The sequence below is a fragment of the Apostichopus japonicus genome, chromosome 19 (genome assembly GCF_037975245.1).
Source record: "Apostichopus japonicus isolate 1M-3 chromosome 19, ASM3797524v1, whole genome shotgun sequence".
Lineage (NCBI taxonomy): Eukaryota > Metazoa > Echinodermata > Holothuroidea > Aspidochirotida > Stichopodidae > Apostichopus > Apostichopus japonicus.
This window is the reverse complement of record NC_092579.1, coordinates 15,348,202-15,372,764: the sequence shown is the minus strand read 5'-3', so window position 1 is coordinate 15,372,764 and position 24,563 is coordinate 15,348,202. Positions and strand designations below refer to the sequence as shown.

The following is a 24,563-nucleotide window of genomic DNA, read 5'->3' as shown; positions in this document are numbered from 1 at the left end:
AGACCACTGCAGCTATACGGGTGTTAACCACCCTTTTCCATCTTTATCCAACCACACACAAACTGTATTTATTAGCACAACCTTGTGACTAGAGCTACCTATATAGAGAAAGGATTTACAGTCGGGGGGGGGGGGTAATCTGCACCCCCTCGTGTTCGAAATCCTCCACACGCCACTGATGCTTACACATAGACAGTCTTGTTTCTTCCCGCTCTGCATGATTCCTTTATTTTAAACAAACTGAAACAAATTCGGAAAAGCAGCGAAACGAAATCGCTCAATACATTAGTGGAATCAGTAACAAATTTAACTCTCAACAAATAAGGTTCTGCTGAATTACCTGAGCTTTGAACCATAGATGTGTTATATTCTGATTCGACTACACATTATCGGTCCATATACCGCGAGCATGCATGGTTTACTAGTATATCTAAATGTTTTAATGGAAGTGTACACAATGCGCAAGTGCACACAATGTAATATATAGTGTACACAATTTACTGTATAGTGTACTCAATGTACTATGTAGTGTACACAATGTACTATATAGTGAATGTACTATATAGTGTAAGCAATGTACTATACAGTGTACACAATGTACTAAATAATGTACACAATGTACTAGAGAGTGTACACCATGTACTATATTGTGTACACTATGTATACTATACAGTGTACATAATGTACTATAATAGTGTACGCAGATGCCCCACCGTCGGTCCTTATCCTATGATAGTCATGCCAAAGAACCAGCTTCAATGATAATATTTACTGATACCAGTGATAAACAGATTGCATCAAATTAATATTGTCACAAAAGTAGGAGATCATGGTATACAGAGCTAGGAGAACTTTATGAAAGGTTCTGATAAGAGACGATGCCCAAGGAATACGCAAACATTCTGATTGGCTGGAGCGATATGGTGGATGTCCAACTACCCGCGTATTTCATTGTGTCGATGTGAGTAGTCGTAAATTATGTTAGAACGTTACAATATCTTTACAATATTTGCCTATTAAAACCAGGCCTTCTCTAATATACAATATATGCCGATTAAAACTAGGCCTTCTCTAATTTACAATATATGCCAAATAAAACCAGGCCTTCTCTAAAGTACAATATATGACGATAAGAACCAGGCCTTCACTAATATACAATATATGCCGATTAAAACCAGACCTTCTCTAATGTACAATATAAGCCGATTAGAACCAGGCCTTCTCTAATGTACAATATATGCCGATTAGGACCAAGCATTCTCTAATGACGTTAACTGACCTCGCTCCAAATATATCATTCCTTTGAGTAGGGAACTGCAACCTCGTTTTAATCTACGCAGCAAATTGAGTTGGCGGAAGGTTATAGAATATACACAGGTTACAAGATAATATAAAAGCGGCGAAACGGTTACGTAATCACCAAGGACGTACCACCACCAACACTCTATTACGCAATCGTGCAGGGCACTAGATTTTAGATTTAGAAAATGGCGACAATTGTGATGCTATAATATCTCTGTTGAAGAGTGGGAGGCTGATGGTGAAACTCTTGGAAGCAACGGTCTTTCTACAGACTTTTATCAAATTCTCTTGCCTTGTAATTGATAATCTTGCAACCGATTCTCTTAGTTATGCGCATGACTACACCGGAAGGTGCATCGCCAGCCTTCGTTATCGCCAGCCTTCGTGGTCGCCACCTCCCCTCACCCCCTCCCTCCCAACAGTGAATTTAAGTTTAAGTAACGCGTGCATTGATATGGGCAGGCTATCCTCATCACTGGTCCAAACGAAAAAGATATCATCAATGTAGCGCCACAAGGTAAGAGGACGGCAGGGAGCTGTACTGAGCATGCGTTCTTTAAGGCTAGACATAAACAGGCAAGCAAAGGAAGGAGCCATCCTGGTACCCACGGCAGTCCCGTGTGTTTGAAGGTAATGCTTGTCCATGAACGTGAAGTTGTTTCTCACCAAAAGCAACTTCATCAATCACATCAATTCTTTCCACAGCACCATCACTTCGTCTTCGTCGCATTTGCTCTAACAAATCCTCTTTCTTTCGCCATACAGATGCTTTGGAAAAAAAAAACCTACCTGCCAGTGGCCATAGTGCCAGAAGGGTGCGTGAAGCCATTCAGAGAGTCCACCCCCTTTCCAGATCATCTACTTTGGCAGTGAAGAACAAAAAGGGACGAGATTGCGACAACAAGCTCCCCCTGGTTGTTATTCCCCCCCCCCCAAATCTTCCTCCTCTTCAGCAAATCACCTCCAACAACCACAACATTCTCCTCACTTCACATAGACTCCAACGAGCCGTACCTGAAAACCCATCATCGCCTACAGACGACCCCGGAACATACGACACCTTCTTGTGTGTGCTGCTGTTCCACCTCTAACTTCTAACCCTACACCCATTCAGCATGGTACTTTCAAATGTGATCGTACTTCGAGATGCATCATCTGCAGCCACCACATTGTTCAATCCAATTCCATCACCAGCCACAGCATGCAACTCACACACAAGGCTAAGGGTCACATCACTTGCACCACCACTAATGTCATATATCTGATCTCTTGTAGAATTTGCGACATCCAGTATCTTGGAGAAACCAAAGCCACCCTCAAGAAGCGATTCTATGGTCACAGATCCACAGTCAACACCATGAAGACTGAGACCCCAGTTGGAGAACACTTCAACTTTCCCAACCACACCATTAACGACATGTCCTGACCTAGTACGAATCAGCAGAGAGAGGCTGTGGATGCAACGACTTCGCACCATTCAGCCTCATGGGCTCAACATTCAGGAAGGACATGACTACCTTTTCTTGTCCCCTTCCTTCTCCTCTTGTCCCCCCCCCCCCCATCACTCCTCTTCTCATAGCTCTCTTCCACCGTTTTTCTCGACACTTTTCTGTCCTTGTCCTTCTCCAGTTTATTCCCTACCCCCTTCCCTTAATCCTCTCTTTGTCCCTCCTCTGCTTATCTTCTACCTCTCCTCTTCCCCTGTTGGTTTCTTTCTTTCTTCTCTCCATCCATCGTCTACTAATCCCCTTACATCAATCGCTTTGTGTTCACCATGCTCATTAATCTGTCTGTATTCTGTGCGTGTTTTCGTCCCTTCTGTTATTGTTACTTGTCATTTAGCCTTCATAATCGGAAAAAAGATCCAGTATTTATACAGTAATAAAAGCAACAAAAAAAGTAGGTCGGAGCGACCCTCCCCTCCTCCCTTTCCCCCAAAAATATAATAAAAAAATTCTCCCGTGGGCAAATGGTTCATGCTGCAGCTGTGACTAGTCGGCAAATTATTCATGCTGTAGCCTTACTTTCGGTAGTTGCCGTTGTTAACCCTTAAGCCCACGTCTGGGCCGCAAGTGGGCCCCTCTTTCCCTGGCCACGCGCAGCTCGAAACTTCCAGTGGGTACCTCAACTTTTGGGCAGTGGGATGCAGGGGCACTGGGGCGTGACGACCCCGCTTTTATGAATAGCGAACCTTTTTTGGCAGAAGATTTAGCGAAACTGTTTGCCAATTATGAAAAACGAACCTGTTTTTTCAATTATGAATAACAAACATGTTTCAACTTTGTAAAATGTTATTTTTGAAATGAATGAAACAAATTGTTTGTACTTATGGTAAATAAGTTAATTAAATTAATCCTTCTATGTCAATTTTAACCATCTGGGTGGAATTAGCACTCAGTTACTACGGTTACCATTTTTTGAGATCTTGATAGTTGCCAATTTGAAGCTTCGTTTGCAATGAAGGTATCTAAGCCTGATCATTGATGAAATCGTTCTTTTTCCTTCAATATCCACATCAATTTTTTACCTTAACATTGAAATATAGCCTATCACATCATGATTCCACCGCATGCATTTGTATATTGTTATTCCTTTACATATACCCAATACACATTCCATAGTCAAGACAGTGGAGAAAAAACAAAAAACAGAGTATACGCTCTTGTGTGTGTGAGACTATAGCAGGATGCGGCAGAGCTATGCGTCCAAGAGGGGGGGGGGGGGGGATATGATGGGCACATATCTCCTTTCTCTTCCCTCATCCCCTCGCAAAAGGAGAGAAAACTGACTTTTAGGCTCCAAAAAAGAAGCTTACGTTTATTAACACGCGCTCTGAAGGGGTACCGTGTATTACACAATTTAGCTAATGTGCGTGCGTATATATATGGGCGGATCAAGTGCGGTTCGAGCGCAGACATCCATCGCCCTGCGAGGTTTTCAAATCCTTATTAGTGCAGACCAGTTCAATTATTTTATCGAACTATTTAATCAATCTGAAACAATGAATTAACTGATTAATGACAGAAAGCAAAAACATATAAAAAATATATATATAATGACAATTTGTCGCTGTATATAAGGTCTAGTGTCTATACTTGAGATATTTCAATACTGCCCGTGCTTGGGTATGTATATATAGAATGTATTTTATAGTTCCTATATATAGTAAAATAATTATGTTTATATATCTCGTGCATATACATCGATGTATTTCGTTGTTGTATAGCCCACGGCTTAGATTATAATATTTCACTACATTTGACCCACAAAATCAATATTGTGCGCATTCGTTAACAGATGGAGAGAGGCAAAAATGAAGGCAATAAATAAAACACAAAGAAACAAAATAACCCAACTATAGACATAATTATGATTGCTAAATGTTTATTCATATTGTGTATGCACCAGTACGTGTAACAGTTGCTTTCGATTAAAAATAGTATTAACGTCGTTCACATTAACATTATAACGAATGCATGCAGTTATATGGTTAAATGCACAGTTACTTCCTGGACATCAGATCTCCAGTGTACGTCAAGGTACCAACGAAGGAATCTTTGGTGATCTGCCCGTTGACAGTCATTGCGTTTTTCTGTGAACAAAATCAATCGATCGGTTAATCAGCTGTTGTATACAGATGTCTTAACTGAACTGCTAATGCAGAGATGAGCCTGTTCATTACATAAACATGCATAACACCACGTATCATATAGTTCACATTATGTTCAGAGGCTTTGACATTAGGATATATCCGGTTGAAAGTGCATTTCCATGAACAAAAAAACACATTTCTTACACATATATCCTTCACTAAGAAGATCATCTCCTATGGAAATGTCATATAAATATGTCCTATAGTGAGGCAGTGGATATTTGGGTGGTGTCATAGTTTACCATTATATTACTTATAAACTTACAAAAATATCATCGACAGTAAATGCATTGACGAAAATAATTAATTTAAAAAAATTTCCTTCGCATGTAGATTACAAAACAAGAGCACCTCTAATGGATATTTTGGTAGCGATAGTTAAATATCACATGTTAGTCCAGGTAAACTTACCAACATGCCACCGGTGAAAGAAGAATAGCCAGCATACCATTGCTGCGTAAAGACGATAGGCACAAGATTGGTTAGAACAATTACATACCACCATCAAAAAAAGCAAAGAAATGCTAGGAGGTTAATGCAGCTTTTAGTTATAGCATGGATGGTATAGTTCATTTTATGTCATCATGTTGCTTTATAGGATAGAACCCGTCGAAGCCCTCTACTACGCAAGTTATAACCGTGATGTACAATTGTTATAGGTTTGAGTTTAACATGTCGTATGCCAGCATCGACGAGTTCGGCAGATGACAGTCTTGACCAAGAAATAATATTGTCGACCCATCGAAGACGAGGTCTGCCAGGGCCCCGACGAGTACCGGCAGGAAGACCACACCAATCGTACCATTTTATGTGGTATGGTTCATTTCAACGTGTTGGAATATTGGTCACATGAGAAAACAATTGTGTGGAACGAAAATACACCCACAATGTTTAAGTCCAATTATCTTTAGCTCATATATTCTGTGAAGAAAAGGCTATATATAAGAAAGAGAAAAACTTCTTATAGTTACTCACGTCGAATTCCCAGGCATCGATTACGTAATCACCATTCGCATCTGCGTATTCGGCAGCCTGAAATTAAACGAAGTAAAAGTAAAGGTATCTTACTGTTTTGTCTTGTTTTGTTTTGTTTTGTCTAGTTTTATATATCTTTTATTTTTTATTTGCTTCTTGGTTTCATTTTGACTTCATTTTACTTTTTTTTTTTTAATTTAAACATTCAATTGATCGTAATGTGCTACATTGTTTCGTAGAACAATGTCAGATATAGGTAAAAGACTTTAAAGCCAGTGAAATGATCAAGTCGTATGAAATAAAAGGTTTAAGTAACATGAATTTAAATACTTACATCAGCAGGAGTGTAACCGAAGCCTTCGACCTACACATGAAAATGATAAATAATAAAGAAATTAAAAAGCAAAACAATATGTAACACAAAGCACACACAAAAAGACGACCAAAGTATTTAACATACAGAATTCGCCGTGATACAATAGAGGTCATCCTTCACTAAAGTCAATCATATCAAAATGTATAGGCAGAATGGTTCACGAATTGGGCGATTTTTTACTAAACCTGAAACGGAACAGTGTGGTATATAAGAATACATGGGATGGGATGTAATAACTGTTGTTTACGATAGATGCAGATGAAATAAGATCGAGTGAAGACATCATATACTTACGCCTTTAGACTTCAAGAATTGTTCAAAGAGCATCAACTGGTATTCGAAGTATAAACGGTCGATAGGACCAGTAAAATGCATCATCTATAGAATTAAAACAAAATGAAAATATTATGGGTACGATGTAATGAATTCCGGCCACTCAAATTAAAATTGGAAAAAAGTACGTGGTTGTCTTTTCTTTTTCTATTATTATAAACAGGTATTGATGTGATGAGCCCCCTATTGATGCGATGGGCCCCCTAATGACCCTGGACTAAGGGGCTACAGCCCACTTATTTTCCCCCCTCCATCTCCCCACTCTCGTAAGTCATGGGTGGTGTCATGGTACATTCGTCTTTTGTATAAACATACTTTAGCAATTTGTGTTTATTATGACATATAAGCATCAGACCACATATGCTTAAAGACAACTTTAATTCTCAATTTTGCAATGCTTTTCGTAGTAAAAAGAATACATTTTTATGGGTTTTCTTTATTTTGTTTGTGTATCGATATATAGCAAATCATATATGATCAAAGCAAATCTTTATGGCTTCGCGACCAGGACGAAATAAGCGCTTCGGACCCAGCAGAGCAACAATTCCAAGTCGGCAGGCCAATTCGGCCATGATCCCCGGCGCTCACCCCTCGGAATCCTTATCTTCCTCTTACACACCTTTAGTAAGGAAACCGGCCAACATCTTGCTCAACTTTCTTTAAATTCCAGTTATAACAAAGTCACTTCGTCAATCAAGAATAAAACAAATTATTTAACTCACTATGTTAGTTTTGTCCAGGTTCATGATAAGCGAGTGCCAGGCCTGTAGACAGAATGAAGATAAGAATCAAGAGAAACGTAAACATAGCAAAGACGAGATCAAAATCATAGAAAAAAATCAATTTATCTTAATCTCTTCTCAGAACCACAATACATGCGTTCTCTTAAAATTACCATAAAAGAGTTATGAAGGAAAACAAATAGTACATTAATGTGTATCTTCATGCTAAATACAATAGGTAGCAATGAAAGGTTCGTGTCTATGGATCTCTGTATAAATGTATGACCTTTGTATATGTTTGATCAGAAGATGTTTCTAGTTTAACTTTTTAATAAGTCCCGTTTGCAAAATCGTGAAATAATTGAACAAATTTTACCGCGTATTCGTCGTCCGAGATGAGGCCATCTTTGTCCTTATCGGCGTAATTGAAAGCCTACGAATAAAATATTAACAACATTCGTGTATCGTCATGTTAATAAGCTTAAACTGAATATTCACGACCTGTTTTTTGTTGTTGTCTTATACATACACACAAACACACACTTTAAGCTGTTTACCACAACGAAAGGACTGAATTTAAAACAAAATAATGGACTCATAATAGGATGTATAATTGTTAATAATGATTCTTCAACACAACTTTATAAACATAGTGTCATTGGTTTTACAATTAGTTGGACATGAATATTCATATTTCAAGAAATATTTTATAACCACGATAATAAAGTATGGGATTAGGACAGATCTGCAAAACTGTGAACGGTATCTGTGTACTTTTTAAGAAAAGTCACCTAGGGAAGAACCTGGGAACGAAAACCAAACTACCGAACGACTGATCCGCTCTACCAGTCCCCTGCATCGAGACTGACTGTGTGATCATCGTCGTGTGTGTATCACCATTCCCCTGGAAAGGGAACAGATAATACACATGATCTTAGCAAAGAGGCCGATAAGCGATAACTGTAATTCATATTTTGTTCTATGTTGTGTGTTTCAACCGTTCCGCTCACCCTACCTATATATATATACCACCCCCCTTATACCTCCTTATTATACCGCCTACAAAGTAAAAGTCAAGCCAAAAAAATGAGATACTCACGTCCTCTGGGGTATACTGTGTAAGGAGAGAAACGAGCATAGTAAATTAACAAAGTAAAAGTGGTAACGTTTCATATTATTATTTGAAGAAAGTGATTTTTTGATAATGTAAACCCAATCCTACCAGTGGCAAAATAGATTGCAAACTGACCCTTCTTGTAGAACTGACAACAATCGGTCAAATAAATGACTTTTTGTGAACATGTTATTTATAATCATAAAATGATCCCGTATATATGGCTTCGCCACTGAAAATGTTCGTGCCCCTCCTTAAACTGTTGCGGGTATCCCTCCATAAAGTTGTGGTTGGCCAAGCCTTCCAACTCGGAATTACGGGCAACTTACCTACTGGAACTTGATTATCTTTAGTAATGTATGGTTAATTCGAAATCCCCCCCCCCCCCCTCTTTCCCTGTCTTTGTGGCTACTCACACAGACATGAGGAATTGTGAATAAGTTAATAGAATATTGAGCAAAACGCTTCGAGAGAGGCACACCGTGAGTGAAATGCTTGGCTTAAACATGACTATTTCAACCCTTACATTTAGGGGGAGGGAGGGGTGGAAGGGGGGGGGGTAATACCGATAACTATATAGGTAGTTGTTTCCAACGTAATTTCTCTCCACAACGGAAATGCACTGGATCACAGCATCCAATGCTATTGGTTTATTAATATTAACTTCTCAGGATACTTCAAAGAGGAGTATGTATAGTAACAAACAACATTCATTAGCATAGAGGTTCGTTACACATATCATTATTTGGTCTAGCCTAAGTCTTTACACATAAAAAATATTTTGGAAGGAATTTTTAATTGTAAGAAATATGTTTTATTGTTCCTTCAAGATAATTATAATTAATATTCAATTACCCGCGCCAATTAAACCGTTTTGCGATTAGAAAAGCAATATATAATAAGGTTCGCATGAAACAGTACACCGTAGTGTATATGTTGTAATGTTATATCAGCCTACAACCATCGGTAGCTAGCTACTTTAATAAGCGAGAAGGGTCATATTAAAGACTTGCAAGATACAACGGTGAGAATAAAAGCTGTGTAATACGATACCACTTTTTGATGCAATTTCAGTGAAAATTTGTATTGCCGGATGAAATTTTGCTTAGTTTAAGACATTGTATGAAATATAAGAGGTATTTATCTACTTTTACACTCATATATATAAAATATACAAATATGTCTCAAATATATATGTTGAATTAAAATTCACGTTCAAACATTCTTCGTGGTTTGTACCTTTATATATGACAATCACTATATACGAAGCATACTGAAATAATTTTAAACTTTAGTTTAAAGGGTAACTTTTAAAAGGAAATTTAGCCTACAACTTTTCAAACCAAATATAAGGGATGTGAGCACCGACCCCCATAAATAGACTGCTGGCGAAATCTTACGAAGATCATCACAGAGCCGTAGATAGAGAACGCTATAATACGGCTCTGGATTTTGGTGGTTACAGCGCCAGCTTCGAAATTGATAAAAATAACTAAGCAAAATATTGAAGATTTTGTGGTTAATTTCTGTTGCCCTTTCTAGCAATGTAGCAACTCTAGCCGTTCGTTACCCTTAAATCTATTTAATTATTTAATTTAAAAAAAAAATATGAGGAAAGAATGAAATGGGTCCGAATGTACAGGAATTTAACAGACTTATGTAGACAATAGTGTATTTGCATATATGATCTTCGATTACGTCACTCTAAATAGGTGAAAAAAATCAAATCTAAATTCAGTGAACTGCAGTGTACTAGTGCTCATTTAAACTCGACGACTTAAATTATAAACAGTCTTCTATTTAAATGAAAAAAAAACTGTTAAATTAACAAAACATCTTTGCCAATTTTTAAAAAAATAATTTAAAGTTGATTTTTCTTAAAGTTATACTCACCCCAGCAAATGCGGTAGCCACGACGGCGAAGAGAACAAGAAACTTGATCATTGTGACGATAGGTCTTCAAGTTATACACAGATGTGATGCCAGGGCCGTGTTCGACACTCAATTTATGCTCCTTTTCTCGCCCGATAAGGCTCAGTAAGGTCATTTCGGATATGAATATTCATAAAATCTTTAGATTAACCAGACACAGTCTGCTGATTATGGTTATGAATACAGGTATGCAAAATAAGATTGTTTTCGTTGGATTAATTTCATACAACGCACATATGGTTTCAAATCCAGTGAGGCACATAGTTGTCGCTCTTAGCAACCCGGCGAGGACGGGAGGGGTGGGGGAGTACAGGGGGGTTCTATAAATGTCCCATAGATCATGGCATTCAATAAGTTATAAAATTGCAAAATTGGGTCTATAATAAATGCCTTTTGGGGGATACTAACTGTTTATGTGTGTTTTTCCGTGTTTGATTGCGACTTTCTGCTTTCTGAGGCAAATACCATACCGGAAAAACGTGCCCGAGCGGGTAACTATGAATATGATTCTTCCAATTTTTTTTGTAAATGATACAGAGTTGTATCAAAATCAATTCAAAACTCTATTATAAAGTACGTCTTTTTTCTTTGAAAAGCAGTAGTTTCAACCCACACCCACACCCACCCGATCCCGCCCCACCCAAATGGATGCTATACACGGCGATGCTGGATCGTTCAACTGTATATGTGCTTTAACTAAGCAAAACGAGTGCCAGGCAATCACTTTCATACCATAAACATATCTTGTTTTGTAACAATTTTATATTTTTATTTCTATTCTTTCATTTCTTCCTTTTACGGCCCCTTTTCGTCTTCTGTTTTTGGCTCTAATATCATGCTGTGTACACTAACTATAGATGATTTTACACAACGGGGTTATTTTATCCGGTAGGATATGTTAAACTAAACTATAATACCTCCCCCCCCCCCCCGGATAATATAATCAAGGAAGATTTTACACTGTCACACTATAATTAATCACGTTCCTGACAGAAAATATTTTACAATATCTTTAGTTAATAACTTTGAATAATTTGAAGGCTGCTTTCTTACGTTTTCCCTTCTCTTTTGTTATTTTCTTTTAATTGTTATTTTTTTAATTGTTATTTTTGCTTGTTTCTCTCACTAGTGGAGGACTCATGCTAATATTAAAGCTCACATGAGCTTCTTCGTCTAGTCTATATTAAGTCTATATGTTTATAACTTGTATTCCATGACTGTTTAATACTTTCTAATACCGGTTTTGACTTAATTAAATGTCTTATTGAACTTTAAATATATGCTTATGCTGGTGTTGCATATTCTGCGGCATTACGGGAGGAAATAAGCAAGCAGGTATTCAACCACAGCCGCGGCGACAGAGAACATAGCCCCTTTCTGCCGCTTCCCCACACACCCTCGCTTTCCCCTCCCATCTGATATGGCAGTATTTTTTCTCTTTTACATTACACTCCTTGAAAATCACGAAAGAGATTGGTACTACGTATTGTACCAGCTAAAGTAAAACCTTGAAAAGGCAGGCAGACTGTATAATGGCCATGCAAAAGAACCAGCTTCAAGGATAGTATACTGATACCAGTGATATGCAGTTTGCATCAAATTAATATTGTCACAAAGTCAAACCAAGAGGAAATTATGGTACAGATCTAGGAGAACTTTATGAAAAGTTGCTCTGATAACAATCGATGCCCAAGGAATACGCAAACAGTCTGATTGGCTGGAGCGATATGGTGGATGTCCAACTACCCGCGTACTTTATTCTTGTGTAAAAATGAGTGTAGCAGTTGATGTTAGTATATTGGAAAGGCGGCAGGCCCTTGATGTATCAGTTGATACAATTTAAAACCAGGAGCCAGCTGTCCCTGAAAACGGCGTCAGAGAATATGACCCTGTAAATAACAGTGCATTAGCCTTCACCATTTCTAATAGTTGTGTCGCAATTAACATATCAGCTTACGAAACATGTGTAATATAAAATGTTATTTCTTAAATGAATGAAACACATTGTGTGTACTTATGGTAAATAAGTTAAAAATGTATGTGTATTATAGCAGGCGCCGAGTTCATGTTCAGAACCACGGCACCATTGCTAATTTATGTTAAACTCTTGAAGGCAGAAAATGACAGGTTGGTGTACAAATCGTAGCGTAAGTCTCATTCCATATATTCTTTCCATACTCTGTGCATACTTCATAGTCTTTTTCATACTCTTTCCCTTAATTTGAAGCAGCAAACGGTGCAGTACCTGTTAAAGGTATTTGATAATAGATACCAATTATGCAGTTGTTAATCTTTGGAAACTGTGGAGGCTTTATACAGTGCCCCCCCCCCCCCCCAGTGAATGCAATAAGCACCCGACGTGAGGTGTAAGTTATAACCCATTCGGATTCTCCCGCATGCATTTATGGCTGCATAGCGTCGTAAAATAAATCCTTCTAGGTCAACTTTTTAACCATCCGGGTGGAATTTGCAGTCAATTCCTACGGTTATCATTTTTGAGATCTTGAAAGTTGCCAATTTGAAGCTTTGTTTGCAATGAAGGTATCTTGGTCATTGATAAAATCGTTCTATTACCTTCAAAATCCACTTCAATCTTCTACCTCAACATTGAAATATAGCCTATCACATCATATATTCCAGTGGCGTAGGAAGGTACTTTTGAGTGGGGGGGGGGGGCTGAAGACTGATGGGCGGCCTGGGGGAGGGGTCTAAGGGGAGGGGGTGTCCCCCTCCCCTTTGGAATTTTTTGTATTTCCAGGTGGCCTCAGATGCAATTTGGTGCAATATAGCACACTTCAACACCCACTCCATTTTGTAAACTTAATTTTGTATTTTCACCTGGCCTTAGATGCAATTTGGTGCTCCAAATGAGATTTTTTTTCTCATTTGGAAATGAAAAAGGGGTTTTCTGACTTGCCAAGCGGGGGGGGGGGCGGAATGATACTTCCGCCCCTCCACATTTTTCACTGGGGGCTGGCGCCCCCCCCAGCCCCCCCGGTTCCTACGCCCTTGATATATTCACCGCATACATTTGTATATTTGTTACGGTATTGCTTTACATATATACCCAATACCCCCAATCCATAGTCAAAACAGTGGAGTAAAAAGACAAAAAAAAAACAAAGTATACGCTCTTCTGTGTGTGAATCTATATATGGCAGGATGCGGCAGATCTATGCGTCCAATGAATCAGGGTCATAGCCACGGAGAGGAGGGGGGGATATATGATGGGCACAGTCTCCTTCACTTCCCCCTCCCCTCGCAATAGGAAATAAAACTGACTTTAGGCTCCAAAAAAAGAAGCTTGTACGTTTATGAAGGGGAACCTTGTATTAAACAATTTAGCTAATGGGCGTGCGTATATATGGGCGGATCAAGTGCGGTTCGAGCGCAGATATCCATCGCCCTGCGAGGTTTTCAAATCCTTATTAGTGCAGACTAGTGCAATTATTTTATCGAACTATTTAATCAATCTGAAACAATGAGTTAACTGATTAATGACAGAAAGCAAATACATAAAAAAAATATATATCATGACAATTTGTCGCTGTATATAAGGTCTATTGTCTATACTTGAGATATTTCAATACTGCCCGTGCTTGGGTATGTATGTATAGAATGTATTTTATAGTTCCTATATATAGTAAAATAATTATGTTGAATTATCATGTGCATATACATCGATGTATTTCGTTGGAACATTCGTTAATTGTTGTATAGCCCACGTATTAGATTATAATATTTCACTACATGTGACCCACAAAATCAATATTGTGCGCATTCGTTAACAGATGGAGAAAAAAAAAAATTTAGACAACAAATAATACACAAAGAAACAAAACAACCCAACTATAGACATAATTATGATTGCTAATGTTTATTCATATTGTGTGTGCACCAGTACGTGTGACAGTTGCTTACGATTAAAAATAGAGTATTAACGTCGTTAACTTTAATATTATAACGTTGGATGTTCGTTAATTTGTCATACTGGAAATTAGTACACGCTTGTTAATATTCCTATGGATGTATGGTGAACGCTTTAGACTGGATTGGAAAACAGGTTCGACGGATTACACACAAGTTGTATAACGAATAGGTTTAGCCGCATCATAATGTTTGTATCTTTACATCTTTCCATGCATTGTGGTGTAATATTCATATATGTAGGTCTATCTTCTTTCCATTTTTTTTTTCAATTCCTATTAATTAACTTCTATTTCAATTGAAACAAGGTTTCAATCGAATAAGAAAGTGTGAGAATTACTTCAATTAAATAATCAAAGTAATGACAGAGAAAACATTATAGATGAACATATCAGAGAAATCGAGTCGATAGAATGCATGCAGTTATATGGTTATATGCACAGTTACTTCCTGGACAAAAGATCTCCGGTGTACGTCAAGGTACCAACGAAGGAATCTTTGGTGATCTGCCCGTCGACAGTCATAGCGTTTTTCTGTGAACAAAATCAATCGATCAGTTAATCAGCTGTTGTATATATATATATATAGATGTCTTAACTTAACTGCTAATGCAGAGATGAGCCTGTTCATTACATAAACATGTATATGCATAACACCACGTATCATATACGGTAGTTCACATTATGTTCACAGATAGGCTTTGACATTAGGATATATCCGGTAGAAAGTGCATTTCCATGAACAAAAAAACACATTTCTTACACATATATCCTTCCCTAAGAAGATCATCTCCTATGGAAATGTCATATGAATATGTCCTATAGCGAGGCGTGGATAATTGGGTGGTGTCATAGTTTACTATTATATCACTTATAAACTTATAAAAAATATCATCGACAGAAAATGCTTTCTATGACGAAAATAATTAATTTAAAAAAATTCCTTCGCATGTAGATTACAAAACAAGAACACCTCTAATGGATATTTTGGTAGCAATAGTTAAATATCACATGTTAGTCCAGGTAAACTTACCAACATGCCACCGGTGAAAGAAGAATAGCCAGCATACCATTGCTGCGTAAAGACGATAGGCAAAAGATTGGTTAGAACAATTACATACCACCATGAAAACAAAAATCAAAGAAATGCTAGGGTGTTAATGCAGCTTTCAGTTATAGCATGGATGGTATAGTTCATTTTATGTCATCATGTTGCTTTATAGGATAGAACCCGTCGAAGCCCTCTACTACGCAAATTATACTGGTGATGTACAATTGTCATATGTTTGATTTTAACATGTCGTATGCCAGCATCGACGAGTTCGGCAGATGACAGTCCTTACCAAGAAATAATATTGTCGGCCCATCGTAGACGAGGTCTGCCAGGGCCCCGACGAGTACCGGCAGGAAGACCACCAATAGCACCATTTTATGTGGTATGGTTCATTTCAACGTGTTGGAATATTGGTCACATGAGAAAACAATATGTGTGGAACGAAAATACAACCACAATGTTTAAGTCCAATTATTTTTAGCTCATATATTCTGTGAATAAAAGGCTATGTAAAAGAAAGAGAAAAACTTCTTATAGTTACTCACGTCGAATTCCCAAGCATCGATTACGTAATCACCATTCGCATCTGCGTATTCGGCAGCCTGAAATTAAACGAAGTAAAAGTAAAGGTATCTTACTGTTTTGTCTTGTTTTGTTTTGTTTTGTTTTGTCTAGTTTTATATATCTTTTATTTTTTATTTGCTTCTTGGTGTCATTTTGACTTCATTTTACTTTTTTTTTTTAATTTAAACATTCAATTGATCGTAATTTGCTACATTGTTTCGTAGAACAATGTCAAATATAGGTAAAAGACTTTAAAGCCAGTGAAATGATCAAGTCGTATGAAATAAAAGGTTTAAGTAACATGAATTTAAATACTTACATCAGCAGGAGTGTAACCGAAGCCTTGGACCTACACATGAAAATGATAAATAATAAAGAAATTAAAAAACAAAACAATATGTAACACAAAGCACACACAAAAAGACGACCAAAGTATTTAACATACAGAATTCGCCGTGATACAATAGAGGTCATCCTTCACTAAAGTCAATCATATCAAAATGTATAGGCAGAATGGTTCACGAATTGGGCGATTTTTTACTAAACCTGAAACGGTACAGTGTGGTATATAAGAATACATGGGATGGGATGTAATAACTGTTGTTTACGATAGATGCAGATGAAATAAGATCGAGTGAAGACATCATATACTTACGCCTTTAGACTTCAAGAATTGTTCAAAGAGCATCAACTGGTATTCGAAGTATAAACGGTCGATAGGACCAGTAAAATGCATCATCTATAGAATTAAAACAAAATGAAAATATTATGGGTACGATGTAATGAATTCCGGCCACTCAAATTAAAATTGGAAAAAAGTACGTGCTTGTCTTTTCTTTTTCTATTATTATAAACAGGTATTGATGTGATGAGCCCCCTGTTGATGCGATGGGCCCCCTAATGACCCTGGACTAAGGGGCTACAGCCCACTTATTTTCCCCCTCCATCTCCCCACTCTCGTAAGTCATGGGTGGTGTCATGGTACATTCGTCTTTTGTATAAACATACTTTAGCAATTTGTGTTTATTATGACATATAAGCATCAGACCACATATGCTTAAAGACAACTTTAATTCTCAATTTTGCAATGCTTTTCGTAGTAAAAAGAATACATTTTTATGGGTTTTCTTTATTTTGTTTGTGTATCGATATATAGCAAATCATATGATCAAAGCAAATTTTATGACTTCGCGACCAGGACGAAATAAGCGCTTCGGACCCAGCAGAGCAACAATTCCAAGTCGGCAGGCCAATTCGGCCATGATCCCCGGCGCTCACCCCACGGAATCCTTATCTTCCTCTTACACACCTTTAGTAAGGAAACCGGCCAACATCTTCATCAACTTTCTTTAAATTCCAGTTATAACAAAGTCACTTCGTTAATCAAGAAAAAAAAAAATATTTAACTCACTATGTTAGTTTTGTCCAGGTTCATGATAAGCGAGTGCCAGCCCTATAGCCAGAATGAAGTTAAGAATCAAGAGAAACGTAAACATAGCAAAGACGAGATAAAAATCATAGAAAAAAAAACAATTTATCTTAATCTCTTCTCAGAACCACAATACATGCGTTCTCTTAAAATTACCATAAAAGAGTTATGAAGGAAAACAAATAGTACAATAATGTGTATCTTCATGCTAAATACAATAGGTAGCAATGAAAGATTCGTGTCTATGGATCTCTGTATAAATGTACAAGGGCGTAGGAACCGGGGGGCTGGGGGCGCCAGCCCCCCCCCAGTGAAAAATATGGGGGGGGCGGAAGTATCATTCCGCGCCCCCCCCCCGCTCCGAGAGTCAGAAACCCATTTTTCATTTCCAAATGAGAAAAAAATCTCATTTGGAGCACCAAATTGCATCTATAAGGCCAGGTGAAAATGCAAAATTATTTAAAAAATGGAGTGGGTGTTGAAGTGTGCTGGTGCAATTTGGTGCAAAATATTGCACCAAATTGCATCTGAGGCCACCTGGAAATGCAAAAAAAATTCAAAGGGGAGGGGGACACCCCCTCCCCTTAGACCCCTCCCCAGGACGGCCATCAGTCTTCAGCCCCCCCCCCCACTCAAAAGCACCTTCCTACGCCACTGTAAATGTATGACCTGTGTATATGTTTGATCAGAAGATGTTTCTAGTTTAACTTTTTAATAAGTCCCGTTTGCAAAATCGTGAAATAATTGTACAAATTTTACCGCGTATTCGTCGTCCGAGATGAGGCCATCTTTGTCCTTATCGGCGTAATTGAAAGCCTACGAATAAAATATTAACAACATTCGTGTATCGTCATGTTAATAAGCTTAAACTGAATATTCACGACCTGTTTTTTGTTGTTGTCCTATACATACCCACAAACACACACTTTAAGCTGTTTACCACAACGAAAGGACTGAATTTAAAACAAAATAATGGACTCATAATAGGATGTATAATTGTTAATAATGATTCTCCAACACAACTTTATAAACATAGTGTCATTTTTTTACAATTAGTTGGACATGAATATTCATATTTCAAGAAATATTTTATAACCACGATAATAAAGTATGGGATTAGGACGGGTCGTCAAAACTGTGAACGGTATCTGTATACTTTTTAAGAAAAGTCACCCAGGAAAGAACCTGGGCACGAAAACCAAACTACCGAACGACTGATCCGCTCTCAACCCCAGTCCCCTTGCATCGGGACTGTGACTGTGTGATCATCGTCGGGTGTGCATCACCATTCCCCTCGAAAGGGAACAGATAATACACGCACATGATCTTAGCAAAAAGGCCGAGAAGCGGTAACTGTATATGCATATTTTGTTCTATATTGTGTGTTTCAACCGTTCCGCTCACCCTACCTATATATATACCACCCCCCCCCCCCTTTTACCTCCTTCTTATTCCGCCTACAAAGTAAAAGTCAAGCCCCAAAAAACTGAGATACTCACGTCCTCTGGGGTATACTGTGTAAGAAGAGAAATGAGCATAGTAAATTAACAAAGTAAAAATTGGTAACGTTTTATATTATTATTTGAAGAAAGTGATTTTTTGATAATGTAAAGCCAATCCTATACTAGTGGCAAAATAGACTGCAAATTGACCCTTCTTGTAGAAATGAAAGCAATGGGTCGAATAAATGCCTTTTTGTGAACGTGTTATTTATAATCATAAAATGATTCCGTATATATGTCTTCGCCACTGAAAATGTTCGTACCCACCCCCCCCCCCCCCCCTTAAACTGTTGCGGGTATCTCTCCATAAAGTTGTTGGTGGGCCAATCCTCCAACTCGGAATTACGGGGAACATACCTACTGGAGCTTGGTTATCTTTTTAGTCATGTATGGTTAATTCGAAATGCCCCCACCCCCTCCTTCCCTGTTTTTAAAGCGTGCTAAATTTTCCTTAACGCTTTTCAAACCTACTACATACATCACTGGTTACTCATACAGACATGAGGAATTGTGAATAAGACAATAGAATATTGAGCGAAATGCTTTGAGAGAGACACACAGTGAAATGCTTGGTTTAAACATGACTCTTTCAACCCTTGCATTTAAGGGGCGGGAGGGGGTGGGAGGGGGGTAATACCGATAACTATAGGTAGTTGTTTCCAACGTATTTTTTCCACAACGGAAATGCACTGGATCACAGCATCCAATGCTATTGGTTTATTAATATTAACTTCTCAGGATACTTCAAAGAGGAGTATGTATAGTAACAAACAACATTCATTAGCATAGAGGTTCGTTACACAGAGCATTATTTTGGTCTTATCTAGCCTAAGTCTTTACACATAATAGATTTTTTTTGGAAGGAATTTTTAATTGTAAGAAATATGTTTTATTGCCATTCCTACAAGACAATAATAATAAATATTCAATTACCCGCGACAATTAAACCGCTTTGCGATTAGAAAAGCAATATATCATAACGTTCGCATGGAACTTTACACTGTAGTATATATGTTATAATGTTATAGCAGCCTATAAAGGCCTAACGCAATCATCAGTAGCTACTTTAATAAGCGAGAAGGGTCCTATTTAGACTTTCACGATACAACGGTGAGAATAAAAGCTGTATAATACGATACCACTTTTTGATGTAATTTCAGTGAATATTTGTATTGCCGGATGCTTTTTTGCCCAGTTTAAGACATTATATGAAATATGAGAGGTATTTATCTACTTTTACACACACACACACACACACACACACACACATATATATATATATATATATATATATATATATATATATATATATATAAAATATACAAATATGTCTCAAATATATATGTTGAATTAAAATTCACGTTCAAACATTCTTCGTGGTTTGTACCTTTATATATGACAATCACTATATACGAAACATATACTGAAATCATTTTAAACTTTAGTTTAAAGGGTAACTTTTAAAAGGAAATTTAGCCTACAAATTTTCAAACCAAATATAAGGGATGTGAGCACCGACCCCCATAAATAGACTGCTGGCGAAATCTTACAAAAGATCATCACAGAGCCGTTGATAGAGAACGCTATGCACGGCTCTGGATTGTTGATGGTTACAGCGCTAGCTTCGAAATGAATGTTCAAAAAATTAACTAAGCAAAATATTGAAGATTTTGTTGTTACTTTCTGTAGACCTTTCTAGCAATGTAGCAACTCTAGCCGTTCGTTACCCTTAAATCTATTTAACATTTAATCAAACAAAAAACACGGGGAAAGAATGAAATGGGTCAGCCGAACGGACAGGAATTTAACAGACTTATGTAGACAATAGTGTATTTGCATATATGATCTTCGATTACGTCACTCTAAATAGGTGAAAAAAAATCAAATCTAAATTCAGTGAACTGCAGTGTACTAGTGCTCATTTAAACTCGACGACTTAAATTATAAACAGTCTTCTATTTAAATAAAAAAAACTGTTAAATTAACAAAACGTCTTTGCCAACTTTTTAAAAATAATTTAAAGTTGATTTTTCTTAAAGTTATACTCACCCCAGCAAATGCGGTAGCCAAGACGGCGAAGAGAACAAGATACTTGATCATTGTGACGATAGGTCTTCAAGTTATACACAGATGTGATGCCAGGGCCGTGTTCGACACTCAATTTATGCTCTTTTTCTCGCCCGATAAGGCTCGAGTAAGGTCATTTCGGATATGAATATTCATAAAGTCTTAAGATTAAATAGACACAGTCTGCTGATTATGGTTATGAATACAGGTATGCAAAATAAGATTGTTCTCGTTGGATTAATTTCATACAACGCACATATGGTTTCAAATCCAGTGAGGCACATAGTTGTCGCTCTTAGCAACCCGGCGAGGACGGGGGGGGGGGGGACAGTGGTTCTATAAATGTCCCATAGATCATGGCATTCAATAAGTTATAAAATTGCGAAATTGGGTGAATAATAAATGCCTTTTGGGGAATTACTAACTGTTTATGTGCGTGTTTCCGTGTTTGATTGCGACTTTCTGCTTTCTGACGCAAATACCATAACGGAAAAACGTGCCCCGAGCGGGAAATTATGAATATGATTCTCTCCAAATTTCTTGTAAATGATACAGAGTTATATCAAAATTAATTCAAAACTCTATAATAAAGTACGTGCTCTTTCTTCTTTGAAAAGCAGTAGATTCAACCAACACCCACCCCACCCGCCCCACCCAAATGGATGCTACACACGGCGATGCTGGATCGTTCAACTGTATATGTGCTTTAACTTAGCAAAACGAGTGACAGGCAATCATTTTCATACCATAAACATATCTTGTTTTGTATCAGTTTAATATTTTCACTTCTATTCTTTCATTTCTTCCTTTTACGGCCCCTTTTCGCTTTTTGTTTTTGGCTCTAATATCATGCTGTGTACACTAACTATAGAGGATTTTACACAACGGGGTTATTTTATCCGGTAGGATATGATAAAACTAAACTATAATACCCCCCCACCCGGATAATATACTCAAGGAAGATTTTACACTGTCACACTATAATTAATCACGTTCCTGACAGAAAATATTTTACAATATCTTTAGTTAATAACTTTGAATAATTTGAAGGCTGCTTTCCTACGTTTTCCCTTCTCTTTTGTTATTTTCTTTTAATTGTTATTTTTTTTAATTGTTATTTTTGCTTGTTTCTCTCACTAGTGGAGGACTCATGCTAATATTAAAGCTCACATGAGCTTCTTCGTCTAGTCTATATTAAGTCTATATCTTTATAACTTGTATTCCATGACTGTTCTTTCTAATACCGGTTTTGACTTAATTAAATGTCTTATTGAACTTTAAATATATGCTTATGCTGGTGTTGCATATTCTGCGGCATTACGGGAGGAAATAAGCAAGCAGGGATTTCAACCACAGCCGCGGCGATATAGAACAGCCCCTTTCTGCCGCTTCCCTACACACCCTCGCCTTCCCCTCCCATCTGGTATGGCAGTATTTTTCTCTTTTACATTACACTCCTTGAAAATCACGAAAGAGATTGGTACTACGTATCGTACCAGCTAAAGTAAAACCTTGAAAAGGCAGACAGACTGTATAATGGCCATGCAAAAGAACCAGCTTCAAGGATAGTATACTGATACCAGTGATATGCAGTTTGCATCAAATTAATATTGTCACAAAGTCAACCAAGAGGAAATTATGGTACAGATCTAGGAGAACTTTATGAAAAGTTGCTCTGATAACAATCGATGCCCAAGGAATACGCAAACAGTCTGATTGGCTGGAGCGATATGGTGGATGTCCAACTACCCGCGTATTTTATTCTTGTGAAAATGAGTGTAGCAGTTGGTATTGGAAAAGCGGTAGGCCCTTGATGTATCAGTTGATACAGTTTAAAACCAGGAGCCTGTCCCTGAAAACGGCGTCACAGAATATGACCCTGTAAATAACAGTGCATAAGCCTTCACCGTTTCTAATAGTTGTGTCACAATTAACATATCACACAAATACACCACCATTGCTCTTACAATTCCTTTACAATTGCAAAATTGCAAATGTTATATAATTCCGTTCATTTTAGACTATCCGTTAACAACAAATGAGCGATCGACTTAACGTATCCTTATAACACGCGACACAACTACACTACACACATGCTACTATAACTTAGCATCAGCAATTAACATATACTTTACCTACTTTGCATGTAATTAATATGTAGGTTCATCTTCACAACCTTCTCGATTTTCCCAAATTGTTTTTTTGGCTCGCGTGTTTTATTTTATTCTCGTTGGCAAAACTTTGATTTTAACACACGCCCGTGTCTCGTAAATTCATTTGATTTGGGGAACTTGTTATTAATCTTGGATTGTATATACATATATAATTTGGAAACATAACTTTTGGTTTAAGGCTTTATTCCGATCAATGGTTCTTATTGTTTAATAAAGTTGCTCGATAATAATCATAATATATTATATAATTGATAAAGCGCCACAATTATCAAAATATTCTGTTGCGCTGTACAATAAAAGAAGGATAAAGAGAATCCAAATGAATAAAACGCATACAAGATAAAAAAAGAAAAGAAAAGAAAAAGCAGATATTAAAAGCTTGCTTAAAAGTATAAGTTTTGAGTTTACATTTAAAAAGACCAATGGAGGAGCACATGCTAAGATCAGACTACAAGACCGTTACCAGAATTGGCGCGAAGTTTTTGGTTTACTTCCTCACTCGTAACAAGCGAGGAAGATTGGTAATCAAGGGTCAAAGGTCTTGGAGTGCCTTAAAGACTAGGGGAACTAATAGAACTATTCTGTAACCAGTGAAGAATCATTAACACTCGGTGAATGTAACAGTATTTAGGATTAGGAGTAACCAGTCTAGCAGCATTTTGAACCCTTTGTAATCTATTAATAAGACAAGTTGGAAGGCCGTGCAATTAAACATTACAATAATCGAGACTGCAAGTTACAATTGCATGCACAAGAGTCTTACTGCAGGCATCCCCAGAAAGCATCTTCCTAACTTGTCTTATTTTGAAAAGCCTGGCCAAAAGACTTACTACATATATCACTGATGTGAAAATCTAACAGTGAGTTTTTATGAAACCATACTGTACAAGATTGCAAACTTCTGTGACAGTTTTAATAGAAGCATCACCAACCACAATAGAATCAATACACATATAAGAGAACATTCATTCTCTTAGATCCAATTACTAAAATGATCAGTCTTTGTGTTATTTATCTTTTACGTTTACTCCTAACCATCAAAATTTGAACATCAGAAATGCAACCTTGCATATAGCACTGATGGACTCTAATTCAGAAATATCATTTTCAGGTTTCAAAGATAAATACAGTTGTGTGTCATCAGCATAGGTATGGGCCTGGGAAGATGAGAAGACAGGATATCCAAATAACTTGCTGGCATAAAGAACAAATAAATCTGGACATAGACAAGACCCTTGTAGAGCTCCACATTGTTGACCAACATCACACGTTAATAAGCCTTATACAGAAAAAAGATTGTGTACGATTAGATAGAAATTAACAGATCCAAGATGCAGCTTGCCCAATAACACCAAAATCTCATATCATTTCTTAGGGTAGGGAACTGCAACCTCGTTTTAGACTACACAGCAAATTGCGTTGGCGGAAGGTCATAGAATAT

At 37.4% G+C, this 24,563-nt stretch overlaps 2 protein-coding genes across 2 annotated transcripts; both read right to left on the bottom strand.

Annotated features, from left to right (window-relative positions):
• Positions 1-4,669: 4,669 nt before the first annotated feature.
• Positions 4,670-10,480, bottom strand: LOC139959526 (uncharacterized). The gene is made up of 9 exons (XM_071957225.1): positions 10,368-10,480; positions 8,460-8,474; positions 7,737-7,793; positions 7,361-7,402; positions 6,600-6,683; positions 6,264-6,293; positions 5,930-5,986; positions 5,366-5,407; positions 4,670-4,894 (listed from the first exon to the last, which is right to left on the bottom strand). Exons 1-9 carry the CDS (start codon positions 10,416-10,418, stop codon positions 4,805-4,807), a joined length of 468 nt encoding a protein of 155 aa, XP_071813326.1. The 5' UTR covers positions 10,419-10,480; the 3' UTR covers positions 4,670-4,804.
• Positions 10,481-14,267: 3,787 nt separating this feature from the next.
• On the bottom strand, positions 14,268-21,029 carry LOC139960634 (uncharacterized). Its single transcript, XM_071959155.1, has 9 exons — positions 20,931-21,029; positions 18,879-18,893; positions 18,139-18,195; positions 17,362-17,403; positions 16,606-16,689; positions 16,270-16,299; positions 15,932-15,988; positions 15,366-15,407; positions 14,268-14,866 (listed from the first exon to the last, which is right to left on the bottom strand). Exons 1-9 carry the CDS (start codon positions 20,979-20,981, stop codon positions 14,777-14,779), a joined length of 468 nt encoding a protein of 155 aa, XP_071815256.1. The 5' UTR covers positions 20,982-21,029; the 3' UTR covers positions 14,268-14,776.
• Between the last annotated feature and the right edge of the window lie 3,534 nt (positions 21,030-24,563).

What these genes read in the sequence shown, in the direction of transcription:
- LOC139960634 (XM_071959155.1), bottom strand. Translation starts at nt 20,981, where the DNA reads ATGATCAAGTATCTTGTTCTCTTCGCCGTCTTGGCTACCGCATTTGCT. An exon ending in ACCTGGACAAAACTAACATA is followed by an intron (nt 16,690 to 17,361) that starts GTGAGTTAAATA and finishes TTAATTCTATAG; the next exon opens with ATGATGCATTTTACTGGTCC. An exon ending in AATTCTTGAAGTCTAAAGGC is followed by an intron (nt 16,300 to 16,605) that starts GTAAGTATATGA and finishes TTTCATGTGTAG; the next exon opens with GTCCAAGGCTTCGGTTACAC.
- LOC139959526 (XM_071957225.1), bottom strand. Translation starts at nt 10,418, where the DNA reads ATGATCAAGTTTCTTGTTCTCTTCGCCGTCGTGGCTACCGCATTTGCT. An exon ending in ACCTGGACAAAACTAACATA is followed by an intron (nt 6,684 to 7,360) that starts GTGAGTTAAATA and finishes TTAATTCTATAG; the next exon opens with ATGATGCATTTTACTGGTCC. An exon ending in AATTCTTGAAGTCTAAAGGC is followed by an intron (nt 6,294 to 6,599) that starts GTAAGTATATGA and finishes TTTCATGTGTAG; the next exon opens with GTCGAAGGCTTCGGTTACAC.